Consider the following 22,675-nt stretch of genomic DNA (forward strand, 5'->3'; position numbering starts at 1 on the left):
AATCTTTCTCATTCTCTGTAGCTTTTATTCCAAAATAGCAAAGTGTAACTAATATTCTAGTATATTAAAGTATTTCTGGGTATGAAACATCCATATAACTCTTCTCTTCTTTCCTCCCTGCAGTGAAATTATTTGTAGTACATAAATTCTTTGTTCTCTTGAAGCAGTAGTTTTTGGAAGGTGAAAATATAGAGGAGTAATCAAGATACTAACAGGAGTGGGTTGTTAGATTGTTCTGATTGCATGGATCCTGTGTTTCATTCTCAGTCCTTAAATCTTTCTTTGCCTTAAAACACTAAGAAATAGCTTTTTCCTCTAAGACTGGCTGCCTGAGGTTGGAATATTACCCTCCACCCTCCTGTATATGTTCACAAATACATTACCTTCACTATTAATATCTTTTCCTATATTCTTAACGTACAATGGATTGTTTCCTTTTAAATAAACAGGCAGAAACCAGTAAAACAAATACAGGAAGGTTTAAGCTATTAAGGAGATGGAGCAAGAACTATAACTTCATGAAAATCTTGGATGGGTGGCCCACTGATGTGTGCCAGCCCAGGGACCATGGGCAGCCTCACTGGTCACCTCTGCAGCCCTGGGTGGGGTGGGAGAAGCTTTTTGCAACTCAAACACATTTTAAACAGTGTTTTTATGATGGTCCCTGGTTGATTTGTGCCTTGGCAGCTACCAGTGATGTTATTTGATAAGGATTTTGTTATGAGAAGGTTGTAGAACTTAGTGCATCAGGAAGGATGACTGAAATGAAGTAGGAAATTGCCCAAACCTGAGAAGATTTTCCCTTAAATTTAAATCTGATATTTCAGGCTTTCATTGAATCTTAATTCCAAACTTGAATCAATAACAAGCAGATTTGAGAACATGGTGATACTCAAAAGAAGGACACTTAAGAGAGTTCAGGAGTGGTATTTCTTTCCTGTAATTAGGATGAAGCAGCAGCTTCCCTGGCATTTATTGATCATCTTTTCAAACTCCACAAATTCCTGGTATAGCTTTTTGGCAAGTCAGTGATATGATATGGCATCATCAAAGCAGGGGCTTGAGAATCATAGCTCATGTGCCACTTTGCCAATGCAAATGTCAGGAAACTGAAGTGATGAGTTTTTAGATGAATTTATACAGAATGGGAAGTAAATGAAGAAGTTGGCCCTTGGTCACACCTCTGGTGGGGTGAGTATCAGCACCTCCAAAGGAACTACCTGCAGGCAGTGATATTTTTGGATAAACACATCCAGAACACCAGCTTTAAGGACTAAGAATCCCTGTGATTGGTGCTGTTTGGGGTCCTCTAACAATTAATTTTTTGAAGCCAGTATGTGGTTATATCCTGGCCTGGCATTGAAGCAAGGTTGCATGAGAAACCTGATAAAGCATCTGGGTGGGTTCTTAATTTTTAAATAACAGTGATATGGTGTGGTAGGTTTATATTGTTAAAGCAGAGTAAAGGAAATGGAAAAGCCTGTAGAGGGGAGATCCATCAGAAATAGGGTTCTGGCTCCTCCCTGATGGGAAGGACTCAGTGTTCCATAGTACTGAAGGGAAAAATGTGCGAAAAAGTGACATGTGTGGTCTCTCTGACCAGAGCCTTCAGACAAACCTGGTTTTAAGACAGATTTTGGTATCCTGAGGGCTGAATGCTTGTGGGTGCCAACACATCCATGGGCATATACGTTTTCCGAGTGGAAGCCTGTCAGTGGGATTCTACCACTGTACACATTGAGGGGGGACACAGAAGTTGGAAGGATATTTTGCCTTCTTTCACCTCTTCAGTAGAATCAGAATCAATATGGTTGGAAAAGTCCTCTAAGGTCACCAAGTCCAACCATCAGTCAGCACCACCAAGCATGGCCCCAAGTACCACATGCACACCTCTTCTGAACACTGCCAGGGATGGGAATTCCACCACTGCCCTGGGCAGCCTGTTCCAATGCTTTACAACCCCTTCTGTGAAGCAATTTTTCCTAATATCCAATTAAAGTAGTGAAATGAGTTTCTGGACAGAGGAGTTTGCATTGTACATCCATACAGTGACCTTCATCCTGGAGGCTCCCAACCCAATTGTATATGGATGTGCATATATGTCATGCAGCTTCATTCTTATATAAAAATAAACATTTAAATATTGCTGTCCAATGGATATGATAAACAAGGCTGAAAATATGAGTTGTGGTCACTCAAGGGTTCATCTATAAAGCTTAGTTCAACTTGGTGAGAAGGCATAGGATTATTTATGGTTTTCTGTTGCTTGCTGCATTTTTGTGTGATGGAAAAGCTTTCCTCTGATCCTAAAATTGTTATACTCATGGAGCACGTGGTATGAGGTTCAGTGCATCTAGTTCAGGGCTGTCACACCAATAAACATGAAGAATGTATGCTGGTTTTCCACATATGTTAACTTTTACTGCTTGTTTACTGACTTCTACAAGGAGGTGCTGCTCCAAAATGTTCACCCACATCCTCAAGGGGGAACAAGGAAGAAGTTGGTTGAAAAGGAGAGTTACTTTGCAACACCACCACACATTTGATTATTTAGCAATAAGCTGATTTGGATCACATTCACAGTAAATAAACCACAGGGAACCTGCAGTTCCTAAAGCAGGACTTCTTCAAACTGAGTAAGTTTGTACTGGTTGCTGCATGTCTGTAACTGAGGAATTGCATAAGAACTTCCCCAAAAATCAGAGGTTTAAATTTACTCTTACCCTAGTAGACAAAGCTGTCTACTTGATGTTTTTTCTGCTCTCCCCACACTGATTATATTGCTCACAGATGTGACTTCATTCCACAGAACTTAATAATGGGATTTTAAATTATTCTCTTATTTTGAAAACAGCTAATTATTGTCCAGCTGTGAGCAGTGGGCAGCTGTAAGTCATCATGCATAGACTTCCCTGCCTCCTGGTGCACCCCAAGTATGTCATTCCTAGAATCCCAGAATGGTTTGAGTTGGAAGGGACCTTAAAGCTCATCTCATTCCACCCCTTGCCATGTGCAGGGACACCTTCCACTAGATCAGGTTGCTTCAAGCGCTCTCCAGCCTGGCCTTGGACACTTCCAGAGATGGGACAGCCACAGCTTCTCTGGGAACTTCATGCAGTTCAGCAGGCCAAGCACAAGGTCCTGCACCTGGGCCTGGAGTGACAGGACAAGAGGGAATGCCTTCTCACTGCCAGAGGGCAGGGATAGATGGGAGATTGGGAAGGAATTCTTCCCTGTGAGGGTGGGGAGGCTCTGGCACAGGTTGCCTAGAGAAGCTGTGGCTGTCCCATCCCTGGAAGTGTCCAAGGCCAAGGTGGACGGAGCTTGGAGCAACCTGGGCTAGTGGAAGGTGTGGCGATAGATGGTCTTTAAGGTGCCTTCCAACCCAAAATGTTCTTTGAGTCTGTTATTCTGTGTTTGTTAATCAAGTTGCCCTACAGTTGTTCATTTTTTGTCCAGTTTCACATGGATTCAGCTCTTTGGAGCAAAGGGATTTTTCCCTGGCTGCCCAGCACCGATGGCGATGGGTCCGGCCCGACAGTTCAGTGTCTGGGTGACTGCACTGGACATACTTGTGGTGTCCTGTCCTGTCCTCCTGCAATGGTTGTACAAACCAAACTGTAAATACAACTCAAACATTTACTGACTCAGACTGGAGTGGTTTTTTTTAGGCAAGATGAATTTGACAAGTATGTTATTGTTGGTCTTGTCCAATTTGAGAAATACTTGGCAGCTGTTTCCAACTACATCCTATCAGTAATTGTAAAACCAGACTGGTAACAATGGGAATAAAAAAATGTTTCTTCTGTTAAGGAATGATTGATTTTTTTCATATATTTTTCCAGCAGACATATTCTATTTGTGTTCCAGCTGTTATTTGCATAACACTGCTGCTCTAAACCACCGAATATACTTTGTTGTCACAATAATCCTGTTTTAAATAAGTGTCAGAACACATCAGATTTCAGCCGTGATAAACCAGCCATGAAACTGCTGCTGTTTCAGATTTTTGTGAAGATCACTGTTCTGCTAGTTAACATGTTTTTTGAGACTTTGATTTAGATTGTGACTTCTTAGGATGGATGAGTTTAAGTTGGAGTTTTGAAAGTAAAGCCGTATTTGAGAAAACTTGAAATTCACTGTTTTCTTGCTTTTTTAAAATTACTTTTGAAAACTACTCAGTACCTTGAGATATCTGTTCCTTGGTGAACACATACATGCAATTAAAGAGGATTTTGTCTTCTTGAACAGGTGAATTCCAAAGCTGGAGATTCTCTGTGCAAGGAGAAACACGCGGTTCTGCTCAGCCCCGTGGGAAAGATCGAGATCTCTGGGTGTGATATGGGCTTACATGGAATAAAACTTCCCAAAACGAGCATGCTGCCGATTGGGTGAGTTCATGTCCTATTGATCCTGTGTTTATGTATTTGTAGAGGAATGAGATTGCCCAGAGAATCTAAGACACAACTCTGCACACTTTTTTTTACCACTTGTTCTAGGAGCTCCGTACCGGCTCCTGTGAGAGGCAGAAGGAACTTCCAGTGCCTTTAAGGAATTGTGGCTCCAAAATACATTCATTTCTCTGCTGCATCAAAAATATTATTAAGGAAACATTCTAAATTTTAAGTATTTTTAATGTAGGTTTTGAGAGAACATCCTGCCCCCCTAATTTTTGACACGCGTGTAGATCTGTCACTGGGGAGTAAAACCTCCTTCCAGACTTCACAAATTTTGCAGATAAAATGTATCTTTTTTTATATATATTATATATATATATGTTCCAGCATGTAGAACCAGGAGGGAATGATTGTTTTAATTACTGTGTAGTTCTTGTGAGAGCTTCAGTTGGCTTTTCAGAACTGTTATGCCTTTTGAGTTCCAAACAGATGCTACATGGCAGTGGAGGTGATGTCTCAAATCTAGGCCTGGTTGAGGAGGCACTGGTGCATTTTACTGTTTAATGTGAGTGCTGTTCAATCTGCTGGAGTCCATCTGTCCTGGTCAGGTCCTTGCTTTTTCTTTATTTGGGAGGAAATGCTCAGTGGCATTTTTAGAAGGAACATTGAATTCTTTCAGAATTAGATGGCAAAAAACCCTCAGATTCCAAATTTCTATGCCAAATTCCTCTGCCAGAATCAAAGTTATTAATACTATTTCTTTAAGTCTGCTCTCTTCAACTGGTAATAACTCGTAATTTTTTTTGGTAATAAATTTGCAGGTTTGCCACAGAGTGTTACATTAATTCTTTCTCTTACTGACAAGGCTCAAACAGGTTTGGCTTCCTTCTCTCAACATTGTCTTTTTTTCCTCCTGCTTTTGGTTCTAAAATCCCCCATTGATTTGTATGGTGTTCCTTTTTCTGTTTTTCTGTTTTATTCTCCTTGTAACTGAAGAGTGTATAAAATTAATTAGGAATATAAGGCATAATGTGTGTTCTGGTTGAAGTATGTTTTTGCATGTGATACAAAAAACCTCAAGCCCTGGATTTGAAAGTTTTGCCAACTCCAGTGCTATGGAAAGAAGGGCTTCATTTTCTTCAGATGCTGATTTCAGTGCTGGATTTCTGCTGGTGAGGAATAGAAATAAAGTGTATTTAAGATAAGACTTAAACCTGCCTTTGCTGCAAAGCTGGAGAACAGCCAAGCAGATGAGGATCTTCATCCTCGAGAAGGGGAAGCATCAATGAGTGGTGGAAAAACAGTAGAAAAAAGGTCTGTGGGATTTCTTAGGGATGGATGCTCTCTTTATTTATCAGAACATCTGCTGTTTGCTCACCTGTAATGTGGCCATGTTGGTTGGTTGAAGGTTCTCATGATTTTGTTCTTCAAGCAGAAGTTGAACAGTCTGGATCCTACTCCTAATTTTTTAATTTTTATCTGTTCTTGATCTTCAGTTTTCTCAGTGGTGAGCTGACTTCATTTTGATGCAATAGTGGCATCTTGATAACACTTAATTTCACAGGTTGCATGATTTAGATGCAAAATTTGTCATATTAGAGGGACTGCTATTCAAGAGTAACTCAGAAGTTAAAGGCAAGAAGAATATTTTGGGATTACTTTAAGAATTTAAATCTGAAAAAGAAAGGTGGGACTTCCTTTTGTCTTTAGCACTGATAAAGTTCTAAAAATTTTAAAGCCATCTGTAAATGTTTGTGCTGAAGTATAACATTTAATCTCTTCTACTCATCACTAGTGCATAGTTGTTAAATCTGGCCTCATTATTTTCGACAGAGTAAAATAAAAACAAAGCAGTTGCCTGGTGTTTCTCCTAACTGGCTAATAAACACCATGGTAAGAACATTGGGTGGGGAAAAAAAAAAAACATAAGAAACATAAAAATTGATTTTAATGGACCCCTGTCAGAGAGAACCATAATGAGCACGAGTCTGGTAATAAATATTGGTATTCTGCTCCACGGTGCTTGGGACTTCTCGTGTGGAATTGCATGTAACAATCAATATAGATTTTAGGGGTTTTTAACAACAAAAATAAGTAAACCTTTGAAATATATAAATACTTAAGACTTGCAATCTGTCAGACAAACCTGGTAGTTGTAGAAAAGGCTGATAAGAGCGTCTGGTTAATGGCATAATCGCTTTGTGGAGATCTCAGCTCTATTTTACAGCTTGTAAAATGCTGGGCAATTAATCACCTGAGATTACAACCTATTCAGTGATGGCTCTCCTTAAAACTTAAGAACACAGACTATAATGGAGCCTAAAAGGAGAAGCAACAAAGTAAAATCCAGTTTCACTATGCTTGAAAGAAATTGATCTATTAATGAGATGAAACTAATTGTAATAACCTGAGGTTATTCTGCTCCTTGGGAAGTTGGCAGGCTTTAAAAGTCCAGACACATCATAATGTGATGGTTTCTGTTTGGAGAGGAGGAATCTTTATCATTTAGGCTTTTTAAATCCATGTTTTGGCTGCTCCATCCCTGGAAGTGTCCAGGGCCAGGTTGGACGGGGCTTGGAGCAACCTGGGCTAATGGAAGGTATCCCTGCTCATGGCAGGGGGTGGAATGAGATGGGCTTTAAGGTCCCTTCCAACCCAAACCATCCTGTGATTCTATGTATATATATATACATACAATCTCACATATATAAATGTGAGATTTCAGCTAAATAGGATTGTGGAATTTTTAATGTACTGCTAAAATTGTTTCTAGCCATTTTGTAGTGCTAATAACTGGTTAACTTGAAACAGGGACTTGAAATCACTCACTTCTGCTTTAGTATTGAAATTATGGATTGACTTGTTTGTTTTGTCATTTTCAATTAATAAAACACTGAAGATAGAGCTGGAATAGCTTTAGAATAACCAAAGTCCTTGTGCTTGATACCTATGTGTTGTATGACAGAGAATGCAGGAATTTTAGCCTACATACAGCACCATGAGGAAATTCATGTGTTGGGCTCAAGGTCTGTGCAGTCATTATAGGGCTGTTTCTGAAATGTGCTGCTTCAGGGTTGTAAAGTGGGGTAGAAAGTACACCAGACATGAAGCTTGATTTTATAAATGTTTCTGTTTCTAAGAATTTCATCTTCACCGTTTATATTAAAAAAAAAAAACCTAAAAGGATATATAACCTATATGTGTGTTTATATATATATATATATCTATATATATATCTATATATATATATCTCTATATTAGAATCTCAGAATCACAGAGTATTGTGCATTGGAAGGGACCCACGAGTCCAACTCTTAAGTGAATGTGTGTGTGTGTGTGTGTATATGTATATATACACTTAGTACTGTATCAGCTGTTGAAGTTTTTTCTTTCAGTATATACAAATCTAAGGATTAGTTTTGATCAAGTTTCCTCCACTATTCCTGCCTGAAATATTGCAAATGTTTAACTCTTTTTGTTCATGGCCTAAAGAATAACTCAATTTTTTCACTGTTGTTTTACTCCTGAGCGTCTTCGGCAGCTTTGGAGTTTCAGAATTAATTTTTGGTTATTCCACTGTCAGCTCTGGTGTTCCCACACTGGGATGACTCCATTTTCAGAAGTCTTGTCTTATTGCTGAGCTGGAGGAGTAAATGATACTCTTGGTGAGCAGAGGATCCCACTCGTGACTTCCTTGAGCAATAACACAAACCACTTGTTTTCCTCTGCTGAATATTTACAGCACAAGATACTCTGGAAAAATGTTGATGTTGACTTGGCAGTTGGGATGGCACCAGGAGGCAGATTTTCCCTGTGTTGCAAAATTCCGAATTCTTTCAGGAATTCCTTCTCCCCTCAGGAAAACTGCCCTGGTTTTTCCAGCTCTCCCTGTCTGGTCAGCATGAGGCAAGGGTTATCTGGGCTGCACATGCACCAGGGCAGGGAAATACATTGGGAACTGGAAGATAGTAGTAAAAGGGCTGTTGTCTGACATGTTTTGAAGTAAACTAAGCAGCTTCCAGTGTCTGGTTGGAAAATCTTTCCCTGCTGAGCATGGAGTGATGAACACCATTATACTCCGGTGGACTGATGAGTCTGTGTGTGAAAAGAAAGTTAAATTTGCCACCTGAAGAGTGGGCACAGATCCCAGGAGATGCCAGTAATGCTAATATTTACATCCACCTTGGGATTTGAGGATGCCATTATGAGAAGTTGAGATTTTCCACTTAAAAGCTCAGCTGAGCTGCTGTGATCTGTCACTGCCATCTTTAGTTGGGTCATCCCAAGGTGTGGATGATTTGGGCACGGCCATCTCCTTGGCTCTGGGCTCCTCCACTCTGGGATTGCTGTGGTGTACAGACAGGTTGATCTTGACAGAAGATCCTGAGCTCCCATCCAGGAGGCAGCATGTGCAGGTGGTCTGCTTCTCCTCCATGGACTTTGATAGTTGTGTGTTTGTTGGTAGGGATGTGAGCTTGAATTTGAGAAACTGCAGCTGTTGGAAATTGGGCAGGTCGACTTGCTTTACTATTGCTTGAATGGTCAAAACATGTATTTTCATGGTGGTTATCACAGAATGCTCCATTTTTCTTGTGGTGTAGGAATACATCAGATTTCCTTTTTATGCTTTTTTCAGAAGAGACTCTTGGAAGCAGTGGGATCCCATCTACCCTCTGTGTTTCTTGCAGCTTATTTGCCATTTTCTTTACAGCTTTTCGTTTCCCTACATCTTACTGAAAGAGATCAGAGGAGGAGGAGCAAGGAGCCAGTTTGGCCATTCTTGTATTATTAATCTACCTAAACCTTTAAGGGTGAATCTGCAGTTCAAGAGGTTCACCTGGGTTTCAGTCAATCTCTGCCAGTGTAACATTATCAGAAACTCTCCAGAATCTCAGCTTAAAGAGGTTTCCAGCTATTACAGATTCAAAGAAAATCTCAAGTGTGTGGAAAGGCAGCGGATGCAGTGGCGTCCGGGCTCTGATAAGAGCCTAGAACAATAACTTGCAGAGGTGTGAACCACTCTGTTCATCTCTGAGGTATTTAATCATAGCCAGTGATGATGGTTTAAATGTCAACTTTGCTAACTGTTTCATTCCTCATACTGTAAAATTTACGGTGAGTGATATCTCACTTTGATGCCACAAGTGGGAGGCATTTGGGAGAGTGCCACTCCTCCTATTTTTCCAGTAAGCATCCACCAAGGCTAAGAAACTTAGTGGAGCTCAGGGGCACAGTAAAAACCCTCTGAAGGAGGTAGGTATACACCTACTCTGCTGCTTTGAATACATTTCTGGTTTACCATGAACATTGTGACTTATGTGAAGAGAGGATTATTGGCAATGTGGCTTGGAAGAGGCTGCACTCCTCCCCATTCAGCTCATCCTTAAAATTATTGTGTAAAACCAGAGATTTTCTAATTAAAATTATGTAGAATGAAACCTGAAGGAGACAGGCATACTTGGAGTGAAGAAGTTAATGGTTTTGGATAAGGCCTAGGTGTAGAGTGGGAACGGGGAAAGGAAAAGTTGTCCAGGGAAGGGAATGGAGCTGGGGAAGGGTCTGGAGCACCAGGAGCAGCTGAGGGAGCTGGGGGGGCTCAGCCTGGAGAAAAGGAGGCTCAGGGGGGACCTTCTCACTCTCTGCAACTCCCTGACAGGAGAGGGGAGCCCAGGGGGGTCGGGTTCTGCTCCCAGGGAACAAGGGACGGGAGGAGAGGAAATGGCCTCAAGCTGTGACAGGGAAGGTTTACAATGGAAAAAAATTTTTATGGAAAGAGTTGTAAAGCATTGGAAGGGGCTGCCCAGGGAAGTGTTGGAGTCACCATCCCTGGATGTGTTCAAGCTTGAGGACATGGTTTAGTGGTGAACATAGTGATGGTGCTGGTTGATGGTTGGACTTGGGGATCTTAGAGATCTTTTCCAACCTTAATGATTCTATGTTAAAACACCAATGACTGTGGACAAGTGCAGCTGCATCACTTTCCTGCCAGTACAACAGAGCACTTAACTCTTGTAAATACCATAATCATTTAAGCTGATGGCACTTATGGGTGATCAAAGTATGTTTTTCAGGGAACTTTCCTTTTTTTATAGTTTAAGGTATTTAATTACTGTTTACAGTGGCTGGGAAATGGTTCATTAGACGGTGCTTTTGTAGGTGTTAATGCAAACAGATGAGGTTTGAGATACAGGCTGCATGTGATGGGAGTGAGTGTGATTGAGTTCTGTAATCCCAGAATGGTTTGGGTGGGAAGGGACTTTAAAGGTTACCTAGTCCCACCTCTCTGCAATGAGGAACAACATCACCAGCCCAGGTTGCTCCAAGCCCCGCCCAACCTGGCCTTGGACACTTCCAGGGATGGGGCAGCCACAGCTTCTCTGGGCAACCTGTGCCAGGGTCTCCCCACCCTCACAGCCAAGAATTCCTTCTCAGTCTCCCATCTAACCCTGCCCTCTGGCAGTAGGAAGCCATTCCCTCTTGTCCTGTCACTCCAGGCTCTTGTGCAAAGTCCCTCTCCAGCTCTCTTGGAGCCCCTTTAGGCACTGGAAGGGGCTCCCAGGTCTCCCTGGATCCTTCTCTTCTCCAAGCGAACACCCCCAGCTCTCCCAGCCTGGCTCCAGAGCAGAGGGGCTCCAACCCTTAGAGCATCTTCATGGCTCTTCCTAGGACTGGTTCCAATAGTTCAATGTCCTTCGTGTGCTGAGGGCCCCAGAGCTCCAGGTGGGAGTCCTTTGGTTACAGGGAGGTGATGGCCTTGGCCCACTCCACATGTTCATTGCTTCTGAGGGACCTTGTTCTCAAAAGCTTCAAAGTGCTACTTTGGCTTTGAGAGCACCTGGTTCTTCCGCGTGATGCTTGTTCAACATACTGGGCAAAATCCACACAGGATTTTAGACATTTCTTGGCTTTTAACTGCTCACGATCCTGACAATACTGGTTTTCATATTGATGAGCAGAGTGAAGGCCTGTTTTGAGTGCCTGTGGAGAACAGTCACCAGAAGAAGGTCAGTCTTAAACAGGTTTCTCTTTCAAAACTTTTTATTTTCAGATTTCTTTTAACTTGCAGCACGAAGCTCTCACAAATCTCATTGAGTTCTCTGTCACTTGTCTTGGAAAGAAAACATGCAGATTCCTGGGTAATAGGGAGATGATGCTTGTTATTTCAAATTACTTCAAAATAACAGGAAAGTATATTTAAAAAAAAAAAAAAGGAAAGAAAGGAAAAAAGAAATATTACCTTCTCTGGTAGAAGTCTCTACAAATATCCAGGCATCAATCTTTATTTCAGCAGATTCAGTGGATGTGGCAGGAAGAGTTATTATATAGCATAGTCCTCCTTTTATTAAAAATAAACTGGGCTAGGGTTTTTCATAGTTTCTTGTGGAGATGCTACAGATTGTTTATGCTGCATCAAGCTAAGAAAACTTTTTATTGGAAATGGTGTTTCAAAAACTTAAACAAAATAACTTCCTGTGTGTTTTTAGAATTTAGACTTTGGCAAAGCCTTACACGTAGTACAGGCCAAATACGTGGTTTCACATGATTTTAGAAATGGTTTGCAGGAGAAGTTTTGCTGTCAGGTGTGGGTGGTGAATCTAATTCTGCATGATTAATAAAACCCACATTCTCTCTCACTTAAACTGAAGTGAATCTTGAGCAACTCCACTGTAATCAATACTAGACTTTGGCTGGGTTATTTTTCCTGACAGCACTGCTACACTTCTGTTCTCTGTCAAAGGCAGTATTGCAACACTCAAATAGGAGTGGGTTTTGCAAGTCTTCAGTTGTGGTTTTGTCCTGAAATCTTGACAGAGAAACTTTTGAGGGCTCCATGTAAAAAAAAAATAAAAGTCCAGATTTTTTTAGTGGATGAAAGGCTGGATTTGGTGGATGAGGAGTGCCCTGGGCTGATCCCACAGTGTGGGCAGCAGGGGAGGGGGGATTCTGCCCCTCTGCCTCACTCAGGTGAGACCCCACCTGCAGAACTGCCTCCAGCTCTGGGGCCCAGCACAGGAAGGACATGGAGCTGTTGGAGAGTCCAGAGGAGGCACCAGGATGATCAGAGGGATGGAGGAAAGGCTGAGAGAAGTGGGATTGTTCAGCCTGGAGAAGAGGGTGACCAAATTGTGGCCTTCCAAAACCTGAAGGGAGCCTGCAAGAGACAGGGGAAGAGATTTTGGACAAGGGCTTGGAGGGGCAGAACAAGGGGGAATGAGTTCAAACTGTAAAAAAGGGCAGGGTTAGATGGGATATTGGGAAGGAATTCTTCCCTGTGAGGGTGGTGGGGCCCTGGCACAGGTTGCCCAGAGAAACTGTGGCTGCCCCATCCCTGGAAGTGTCCAAGGCCAGCCTGGACAGGGCTTGGAACTACCTGGGCTAGTGGAAGGTGTCCCTGCCCATGGCAGGGGGTGGAACTGGATGGGCTTTAAGGTGCCTTCCAACCCAAACCATTCCATTTCTACTGGGCAGTTATTCATGGCACTAATCTGAGGTTTTCAAACCCTGAATGTTAATGGGGACAATGCCATGTCAGAGCACTAAAAGCCCTATTTCAGTGTGCAGGAGAACACAAAGCTTTGCTGCTCGACTGGTGTGTGTTTGTAAACCTCGATCGTTGGCCAAGAGTCCTAAAGCAAGACATGTTATAACAACCCAGTGATCACGTTTTACAGTGCTGATATTTTAAAATGGCAAAAATAACAACAAAGTGTATTAGATAATATAACTTGTGCAGACACCCAATTGAAAATACCACAAATATGACTTTTTTTTTCCTACTGCAGAAGATGTAGAGTTGTAATAGTGCTGAAAAATGACTTCACCTAAGAGGAGTGTGAGAATTTGTCTATGCAGCATCAACTTTTCAAGAAATTACTCGGAAAATAAATCCTTTCCTGATGCCCTGCCCTGTTCTGTGCCGCAGATACTGTGCCTGGTGTATCTTTACTAACTCTTCTATAATTCAGGCCATGAGTGGAACCCTTCCACTTCTCATGCCAGAGGTAGATTAATGCAGTGGAGCATTTTTCCATTGCAAATCCTGGCTATAAGGATGGGAAAATGGGCTGCATAATGACATGGATTATGTTTCTATTATGTCCCAGAATTAGTGGGTATTCTTAAATATTGCAACTCTTCATCTTGGGTTTCTTCCCTGGCTTGTGTGGTCCTCGAAAAAAATTATAACACACAGATAATGCTGAGAATAATTTAAAGCCACAGAGGTGTTTTGGGATTAGATGGTGAGCTGTGAGCAGGGACACCCACCTGGATCACAGGAACCTTCCTGCAGCTCTCCTTGAGGGACAGAATTGAATTGCACAAAGTGGTTTGCTGAAAAATGTAATATCAGCCTGGAGAGCCTTGACTATGAAAATGCTGTGATCAGAACAACATTGAGTGCTTGAGGAATACCAGGATTGCAGGGGTTTATAGAATCATGGAATTATTTGGGTTGAAGGGACCTTAAAGGTTACCTGGTTCCACCCCTCTGCAATGAGAAGCAGCATCTCCATTATTCCAGGTTGTTCCAAACCCCATCCAGCCTGGCCTTGGACACTTCCAGGGATGGGGCAGTCACAGCTCCTCTGGGCCAGGGCCTCCTCACCCTCACAGCCAAGAATTCCTTCCCAGTGTCCCATCTCTCCCTGCCCTCTGGCAGTGGGAAGCCATTCCCCTTGTCCTGTCCCTCCAGGCTCTTGTGCAAAGTCCCTCTCCAGCTCTCTTGGAGCCCCTCTAGGCACTGGAAGGGGCTCTCAGGTCTCCCTGGAGCCTTCTCTGCCCCAGGTGAACACCCCCAGCTCTCCCAGCCTGGCTCCAGAACAGAGCTGCTCCAGCCCTTGAGGCATCTCTGTGACCTCCTCTGGACTTGCTCCTGCAGCTCCACACCCTTCTGATGTTGGACCTCAGACTTGGACAAAGAGGGGGAGAATCCCCTGCCTCACCCTGCTGGTCCCACTCCTTGTGCTGCAGCCCAGGGTGCCGCTGGCGTTTTGGTGTTGAGTGGCTTTTCCCAGCTCCAGCTGAACTGGCAGCTCCAGTACCTGGTCTTTGTTGGCCTCTTTGGCTCCTGCATTTCAGTGAAACTCAAGGATCACACACTGCCGGTGCCTGTGCTAATTATAGTTGTTCTTAATATGCCTCCCTTAATTCCTTCTATAAAAAGAATTTAAGACTTGGTAGGACAAAGCCTAGTAAATCATCCTGGAGCACAGAGCTGGGAGGGAACATGTGTCCTTAGCCCCCAGGCACTTCTGCAATGGCTCATCTCTGCAATTCCAGTGATTTTCAGGGAAATGGCAAATGCTCCTCAGAACCGCATGCCAGGAGAGAAGGAGTTAAATTCTAAAACCTTACCCTGTAACTGTAAATGCCATTTTTCTTTCTTCACAAATGTAACCTTTTAACATTTATTTTTAGCTTTTACATTAATATATGTAAAAATATTAAAAGCTCTTGTATATTACATTAAAAACTTATGTCAGCTGCCCTGCTTTTTCCTATTTATTAAAACTTTTCAAGCAGTGAAAACATTTTACTTGTTAATGAGGGGAAGAAGGAAAATTAATGACATAGAGCTCGGATCTTCCAAGATGTCTCCTTTTAACCATGCAAAACCAGCTCTTTTCCCACACTATGTAGTTTAATTTCTGTGTTAGGGTTCAGTAAGCAAATGCAAATAGATTTAATGATTTGCATCAGTAGATCACTTCTCAGTTTAATATCCTCTGATATTTTGGTCAAGGACTTTTTCTTTGGAAGGCTAGTGCTGTTTTGTGGAGGAAAAATATTAATAATGGTGGCATTGTGAGGTTCAAGTAAAGCAAGGGAAATGTATAACTTATTCAAAAGCAGCATCTCATGTTATCTTCTCCCCGAGATCATGCAGTGGAAAAAGTTATTGGGGAAAAAGACACTTAAGAAATAATTGTGAGTTGCCGATCATATTAAATATTTAGAGTGGTTTCCATATCACATCTCATCTTACTCTCATTTTTCCTCAGAATGTTCAAGTTCTGATCAGGTCTCCTGGCAGTGGTGTGAGGTACCTCACCCTGGCATGGAGGGTTGTCATCTCTTCGCCTGGAAAACTGGGAGCTGTTCTATCTATTCAGTGTCAGGATGGTTTCGTTGGTGTTACCAATAAATCTAAGTTTCCCAAATTTCTTAAAACACTGATTCATTAAAGGATTAAATGAGAATGATTCCAAGGGCGGACATCTCATAGATTGATTCCATGAGCCCATCTTTGCTCGCTCTCCCCAGTTCTTGTTAAACAGAAATAAGTTCCTATTGGCTTTTGAAGAATTTAAGGTTGTTTAGTGCACATAAATCCTTCAAGTGATAAATACTCATAATTACCTCATTGCTTATTAAAATGAGCACTTGCTGGTGATAAAAACTTTTTGATGGCTTCTCAATTTCTGAATAAATGTAGTGATCAGCTAATCAAATTAGATTTTGAGCAGCTATCAATTTCTTTAATTAATTCTGACCTTTGAGAGGCTCACTGTTGTAGGCTGCTGCTATGTAAATTGTCATTTGTACTAGGAGATTTTTAAATTGTATTTTATTTTCCTATTATTATTATGTTGATTTAGACATGATGTCAGAATGTCTGGTGTGAAACAGGAATTCTGCAGAGGACTTTTCTTCTGCCTGGGCTAGTTCAGAGAAAGAAATAATGAGATTAAGTGAGAAACTTTATCCTTTAGGTTCCCAGTCAGTTGTTTTCCTGTCATTTGTTTTTCCTCTGCTTTATTGATGCACATCCCCTTGGTTTTGTCAGTCCACAGTTGGGTTTTGCTTGTGTTCAGATGATGATGATGAACAGTCTCTCTGTGTATCCTGCTCCTGGCGATGCTTCATCAGTGTCATGTGGCCCAGGAGGGTGGGGGAGTTTATTGTTTCATAGGTGCTGGGGTGCAGGTGCTGATTTAAAATACGCACACACGCACAGATCTTATCCTGGAGATGCTGGGCAGGCACTGCCAAGGTTGTTCCTGTTGTTAGAAATAGTGTCCAGTGCTTACTAACATAGTTTTAGCTACAGAAATCCTGACCACTGTCTATTCCTGATGGAAAGTCTCTCCAAAATTGAAGGAAAATGTTCAAAAATACTAGTTTTTTTCCCAGTTCTTGGACCCACACTAGATATGTTTCTCAGCACATATGCAAGACCAAGCTGGTAGGCTGCCTACTTTATAAAAGTTTAGGATCCACAGATTGTTTTTCTCACAGAGTCTGGGCAATAAGCTGATATTTCAACTTTTTATTATTTTAGGCATTGAGGTCACTGAAAAGCCTTGAAAGTTCCCTGTAAGACAGATGCTCTTGTAGTCCTTCCTCCTTCAATATGAAATGTCTAAATTGGTCCTAAAAGTTAAATCAGGGTTGTATCATAGGTTGCTGCCCAAGGGGAAAACTCTCCCTGAAGGATTGGTGGTTCCTGGGTGGGTCAGTCCATGCCAAACATAAAAAACTCCTGAGAAATTCTCGTGGCCATCAGATCAAAGCTGGTCTGATGTGTACAAAGCGTTGTGGAAGGGCACCAAGTTTTTGTGGGCTGTTTCACTAGACCCAGAGCTCCTGTGATGCTGTGTTTGGTTATGGAATCACCATCTCTGGAAGCGTTCAGAAAACATGTGAATGTGACACTGGAGGACATGGTTTAGTGGTGAACATGGTTGGACTTGATGATCTCAGAGGTCTTTTCCAATCTTAATGACTCCATGATTCTTTGATTATATTATGATTATCTGTTTTATGATATAAAATACGACTGTGCTACCAGAATACAACTCTTAGCAGGATAACTGCCCTGAACATCCTGGTGCTTGATATAATGGCAAAGGAGGATGGAGAATATTTCCTGACCTATTTTTTAAACTCTTCAAGTTCAACAGTCTGACTTGGGGGAGGAGTTGTTCAAAGTTTAAACACTGTATGAAACTTGGCCATAAATATAAATCAGCTCATATTAAGGCAATTTGAGCTGTAATACCTCAATAATTTGGAAGTAGTCATTCTTCACAGCTCATGAATGTTCTTCACCTCTGGAAGGAGTTTGTTCTAATTTTAAATACTGACGTGGACTCCTGGAGAATATAGAAATTGTCTTCTGTTTAGACTTCTGAAATTCTGAAGTCGTCACTTACCTGGTTTTGGAGTTGCACCTTAGGTTGTATTGATTGTACTTGAATTCTTTGAAAATCAGTCAAATTTTCTTTGATTTCTTCTGCTGATGGTGGCAAGGACAGTGAATCAAGGTGGACATGTCTTTTGGGGGATTTTACTGGTTTCTTGCACATTTTGGGAGGTTTCTCTGCCTTTGCTGCTCTGGTTGTGAACATGTGTGTTAAACCAGATCCCATTTCACTCCACTCCAGCGTTGGTTGTGATTTCTGTTGGTCATGGTGGGGATCAGCTCTCAACTCCTGTAGGTCAGAAGTTCTCTGCATGCTGGGTAATATTGCTTGTGGCTCTGAGGTTGTCCAGATGCTCTTCATTTATGCAGATGTCCTGTGGGCTTTGAGATTTATGTCTCAGTGTGAAACAGAGGATATCCTCAGGGTTGTGATAGCGTGTCCTGCTTCCTGTCTGTTCTGGGAAATACGTCTTGAAACTCCTTTTCATAGAACTCACAGCAATAACAAACCCAGACAGGAACAAAAAATCACTCGTGATAGGTATGATATCCAGGGTGTGCAGGTAATTTGAAAAGGAACAAAGAATCTTTTGTCTGAAGTAATGATAAATCACAGTAAAAAGAAGCCAAGTGGCCAAAAAACAACCCCCAAATATAACGAACTTGAAGAAAAATAAAAATACACTTTCTTGATAACACTTTGTACTTGCTGATAGTGCTGCGCAGACTCTGAGCTTCCCTCTGATGTGGATCTAGAATATCAAACTCTTTATAGGCTACAAAATTGCATGTACAGTAAAAATTTGCACTTTTAAAGCTGTCATTTTTAATGATTTTTAGGGCTAAAAGTTTGTTGGGTTTTGTTGTTCTTGGATGTTTTGTAATTTCTACATGAGTGACAGTGAAGGGCTGCTTTGGGTTGGGTTTAGCCTTTGAATCACTGAAGAGATTTATGAATTATATTGTTTTGCATATTGATATTCATTCCAAAAGCTGACTGCATCTTAATTCTTCTTTTTATTCTTAGTTTTATTGGAATCTTTAAAAGAACTATCAGAATGAACACTTATTTACTAATTATTAAATATTAGCCTAGCTGAAACAATGAACTAAATCCTACGAATTCTGTCACTTCTTTGTACTACCTTTTGCTTTGTCTCAATTCACATTATAACTTAATCTTCACTCCACCCTTGTCTTTCAGGTCTATCACCTTGTTATCAAAATTCCATAGTAATTAGGATAATTTATGACCAAGGTAACTCTCACTCACACAACTACAGGCTCTGTCAGAGCAGCACTTGCAGAATTGGAAGGTCTGCTTTGTTTTGGGCTGCAGGAGACACGTCTGTGAGCATTAATTGGGAAATACCTTTTTATTCATCCAGCACTTCTAAACTGGGAGTCCTGTTAAGTCCTGACTTCCCATCTTGAGTGAACACGACTCAGTATTTCAGTACATTTTTCCTACTTTTCAGAGGTGATTCTTTTGGAACTTCTGAATGTTCCAACCGTGATAAAGCTGTAAAATGTTTTTTGTTGTGCAGGGAAGACATCCATCCTTCCCTGGTGCAAAGGCATTTCTGAAAGCTGAAAGAGCAAGGGAATATTTTTTCTTTTGGTGTGGGAGTAAAATTGATTCCAGGAAAAAAAATAATTGATTTTTTGTGGTTTTTATTTTTCAAGTCATAGGTATTAGTGCAAAGCGTGGCTGGAGATCTCCAGTTATGGAACAGTTAAATTACACCACAGTTGACCTTACAAAAAACACTGAGCTCTAAGGGGAGGTTGAAGTCCATCCCAATGTCCTCTAGCTTTGTTCCAGAAAACCTCATTTAGAGTGAAACCCTCTTTGATTTGCAAGGGCTGAAGCAGCAAATGCTGTTCTGTTTGCAAGACACAATATTTGGCCATAATGCAGCTGCCTTCCCTCATAATGGATGCGAATGGAATCCACATGAATACGAATGAACGCATGGAGAAAAATTAAGTTGCAGTTTGCTGGTGTTATTGCATGTTTTACAACAGAATTGCTGCCAGTTGTGTGAGGTCTTAAGTGTTTGACATCAGCTGGGGCGTGTATTTTGATCTTCATGTACCAATAAAAAGTTTCACATCTTTATCATCTTAAAATACCTTCAAGGATAGAAAACTGTCTGGAGCTTCTGGCGTCGGGGTTTAGGAATGTTAATGTATAAAATGGAGGAAAAAGAGTTGATGGCAGTGTTTTAAAAAGGCATAAAAATATAGCCAGTTGTGTTAATGAATGTCCTTACTGCAGATTTAATCTCATGTACTTTTTTTAATGTTCTTCTCCTGTAACTAAGCATATTTGATTTGAGCTGCTTTTGTTCAGGCATCTTAGAATCAGAATCACAGACTGGTTTGAAAGGGACATTAAAAGACCACCTTGTTCCAACCCCCTGCCATGGGCAGGGACACCTTCCACTATCCCAGGTTACTCCAAACCCCGTCCAACCTGACCTTAGACACTTCCAAGGATGCAGCAGCCACAGCTTCTCTGGGCAACCTGTGCCAGGGTCTCACCACCCTCATAGGGAAGAATTTCTTCCCAATATCCAATCTAAACTGACCCTCTCCTACTTTAGAACTGTGTAAGTCACCTCTTAGCAGCACCCGTGGTTTGGCTGTGCTGAGGAGCAGAGTGTGGTGCTGGAATGGCACGTGAGGCCTCAGAAATGAAGCAGCTTCATCACGTCTCCCTGGGCAGGACAATCCTGGTCCAGCTGGCACTTCTGTGGTACCTGATATTGGGCCTGTTGTGATCTGTGTGGAATTTCCAGCTTCACTGGAACAGTGTGACCGTCCTTGTCTTTTGGTGTGTCAGTAGCAATAACTCAGAGATGTAGTCAGCCTTCATGGATCATCTGTTGTCTTCATCCAGACATAGGAGATCAGGAGGAAACTGTAGGGGAGCTGCAATAAAGCATTGACTTCCAGGGAGAGAAGTGGTGGGACATGGAAGGGAAAGAGCAGGTGACAGCAATGGTCTGTTGTGGTGAGTTGAAAACGAGCCCTGGCTCGTGCAGCTGTTTGTGGTGGAGCTGGGAAGGCTGGGTGGCAAGTGATGGCAATCCTGGGAGAAGGGGGGTGTTCTTCAGAGTCCTGTCCTGTCCTCTGCAGGGGGTGGCATGTCACCACAGGACTCAGTTGTGTGATATTCATGTGGCATCTGGTAAGTTGCTCAATCAGCATGAATTTTTTTTGTGTTCTGGGGTGGTAGTAAATTAATAGTTAATGTTTTGTTACATCGTGGTTCCCTTCCTTGAGAACAGGGTGTTAAACACCTCAATAAAACAGGGGTCTTTTGTTCATCTCAGGCTACTTTTCAGTGTATTGGTTTAAAAACAGGGTTATCTCCATGGCATCAGTCGTTTCCTCGAAATCCTGGTGGTGGCACAGCACAGGGCTTTTACTTCCAGGTGGAAGATGTGTCTTTTAGGGCAGGGAGATGTGTGTGGCCATACTGGGAATGCATGGCTGTAGCTACTAGGCTGGGTGGCTTAAATGTCTCCCAGAAATGTCCGTGTCATCTTGGAAGTTTCAGGCAGTGGAACAGGATGAAAACCCCCTCTGTGTACAGTATTAACTATTTCACAGGGATATCTGAACTTTACAGGTCTCTCTCCATATGTAGAGCTTTGTGCTTGAAAGAGGGTTGAATACTGACCTAATTTGTCTTTTAAAAGGACACAGAGTTTTAGTAGAATACTTATGCTATTGAACTAGACAAATGCAGGTGCTATTCCTTTGGTAGTCGGTGCAGAAGGTTGATGTGCTCTAAGATTTACTGTGCATCACCTTAGCCATCATTCCCATAAGTATTAATTTTAACTCCACTAATAAGAAACTGAACAAAAGTGGAATTATGAGTTCAGTAGTATTCTATGAAAGGTCAGTTGTTAAAAAGGCAGAGTCTGACATTCTGTGAAAAAGGTGCCTTCATTAATCATCCTGATAGGATAGCATAGGATATTCTTGACCAATACCCACATCCTCACTGTGCCATGTGCTGAATTCCTTGTGTAAAAACAAGGATTAGGAGAATGAATGCAGAATGACCATTTTTTACTACTGTAACATTACTATTTCTCTATTCAAAGTACAGAAAAATTAATGGAGACACTTTTATAAGGCAGACTGTCAGGATTTTAAAAGTTTTTTAATTTTATAGAAGCATACATTGTTATGGGAGTAATATTTAAAAACACAGTTTGTAAGAATATAAATGAAGTAATACCAAACACCAGTATTAATGTAATTTATAAAGTATTTATGACCTCTTAGAAGTATTTTCTTATTATGTTGTTTAAATGCACAGCTTTGCTTCACAGTAATTCATCTCTGTAAATCTTAAATGATTACTCCTCTATGAACCCACCAGTTTTAATTGCCACAAAAAATGTTTTCCTAGGTAAAATTATTATATTGAATTGTTTGTGTGTTTTTCCTTGTCCACCACAGTGATGGCAATTTGAAAGTTAATACAAATTATATAAATTATTAACCACAGGCCTAGTAGAACATTAATCAGGAGAACATCTTTATTGTGACTGTTCCTGACAGATTATGTTCACCATGATGCCCATTAATGCACTGTATTGTGAGAGCCCATGTCCATTACAGAATCCCCTTTGTTACTGGTGTCAGGTCTAATTCAGGGCAGCAAATCTCAGGCCAGGTTGAATATCTTGGTGATATTTGATGGAAAAATGCTATTTTGGAAGCGAGGGGGCCTCACCTGTTTAATTCTCTCCAAGTTATTAGTCTGTGTAGCATCCACTGTAAAATGCAAAGTCTGCAATAGTCTTTTTCCCTTTAATGTCATAATTTTGCATAATGGCTGTTTGTGCTACATTGACTAAGTCCATGGATTGCTTAACATAAGTGATTACATTTTCCTTTGATTATCAACTCCCTCCATTAGAAATACTGTACAGAAAACTTGTAAATGATTTGTTGTTTAAGCTTTCTACTTCATTAGCTCCAACACACACTTTACAAGAGTCGTTGTCTAAGAGTTAGTAATATTTGTAATGAGCTGTATAATATGGACCCTTTTACTAAATTTAAAAACAGATGGTATCTGTTAACAACAGTTTATCATGCA

General features: G+C 41.3%; 1 protein-coding gene across 1 annotated transcript in view; it reads left to right on the forward strand.

The window, feature by feature from the left end:
- The window catches only part of MGMT (O-6-methylguanine-DNA methyltransferase), a 140,263-nt gene that overhangs the window by 14,666 nt on the left and 102,922 nt on the right, over positions 1–22,675 (forward strand). Inside the window, exon 4 of the mRNA XM_032694973.1 lies at positions 4,252–4,391. Coding sequence (XP_032550864.1) covers positions 4,252–4,391 — 140 coding nt within the window. The remainder of the gene's footprint in view (positions 1–4,251; positions 4,392–22,675) is intronic.

This window comes from Chiroxiphia lanceolata, chromosome 8 (assembly GCF_009829145.1).
Source record: "Chiroxiphia lanceolata isolate bChiLan1 chromosome 8, bChiLan1.pri, whole genome shotgun sequence".
Classification (NCBI taxonomy): Eukaryota; Metazoa; Chordata; class Aves; order Passeriformes; family Pipridae; genus Chiroxiphia; species Chiroxiphia lanceolata.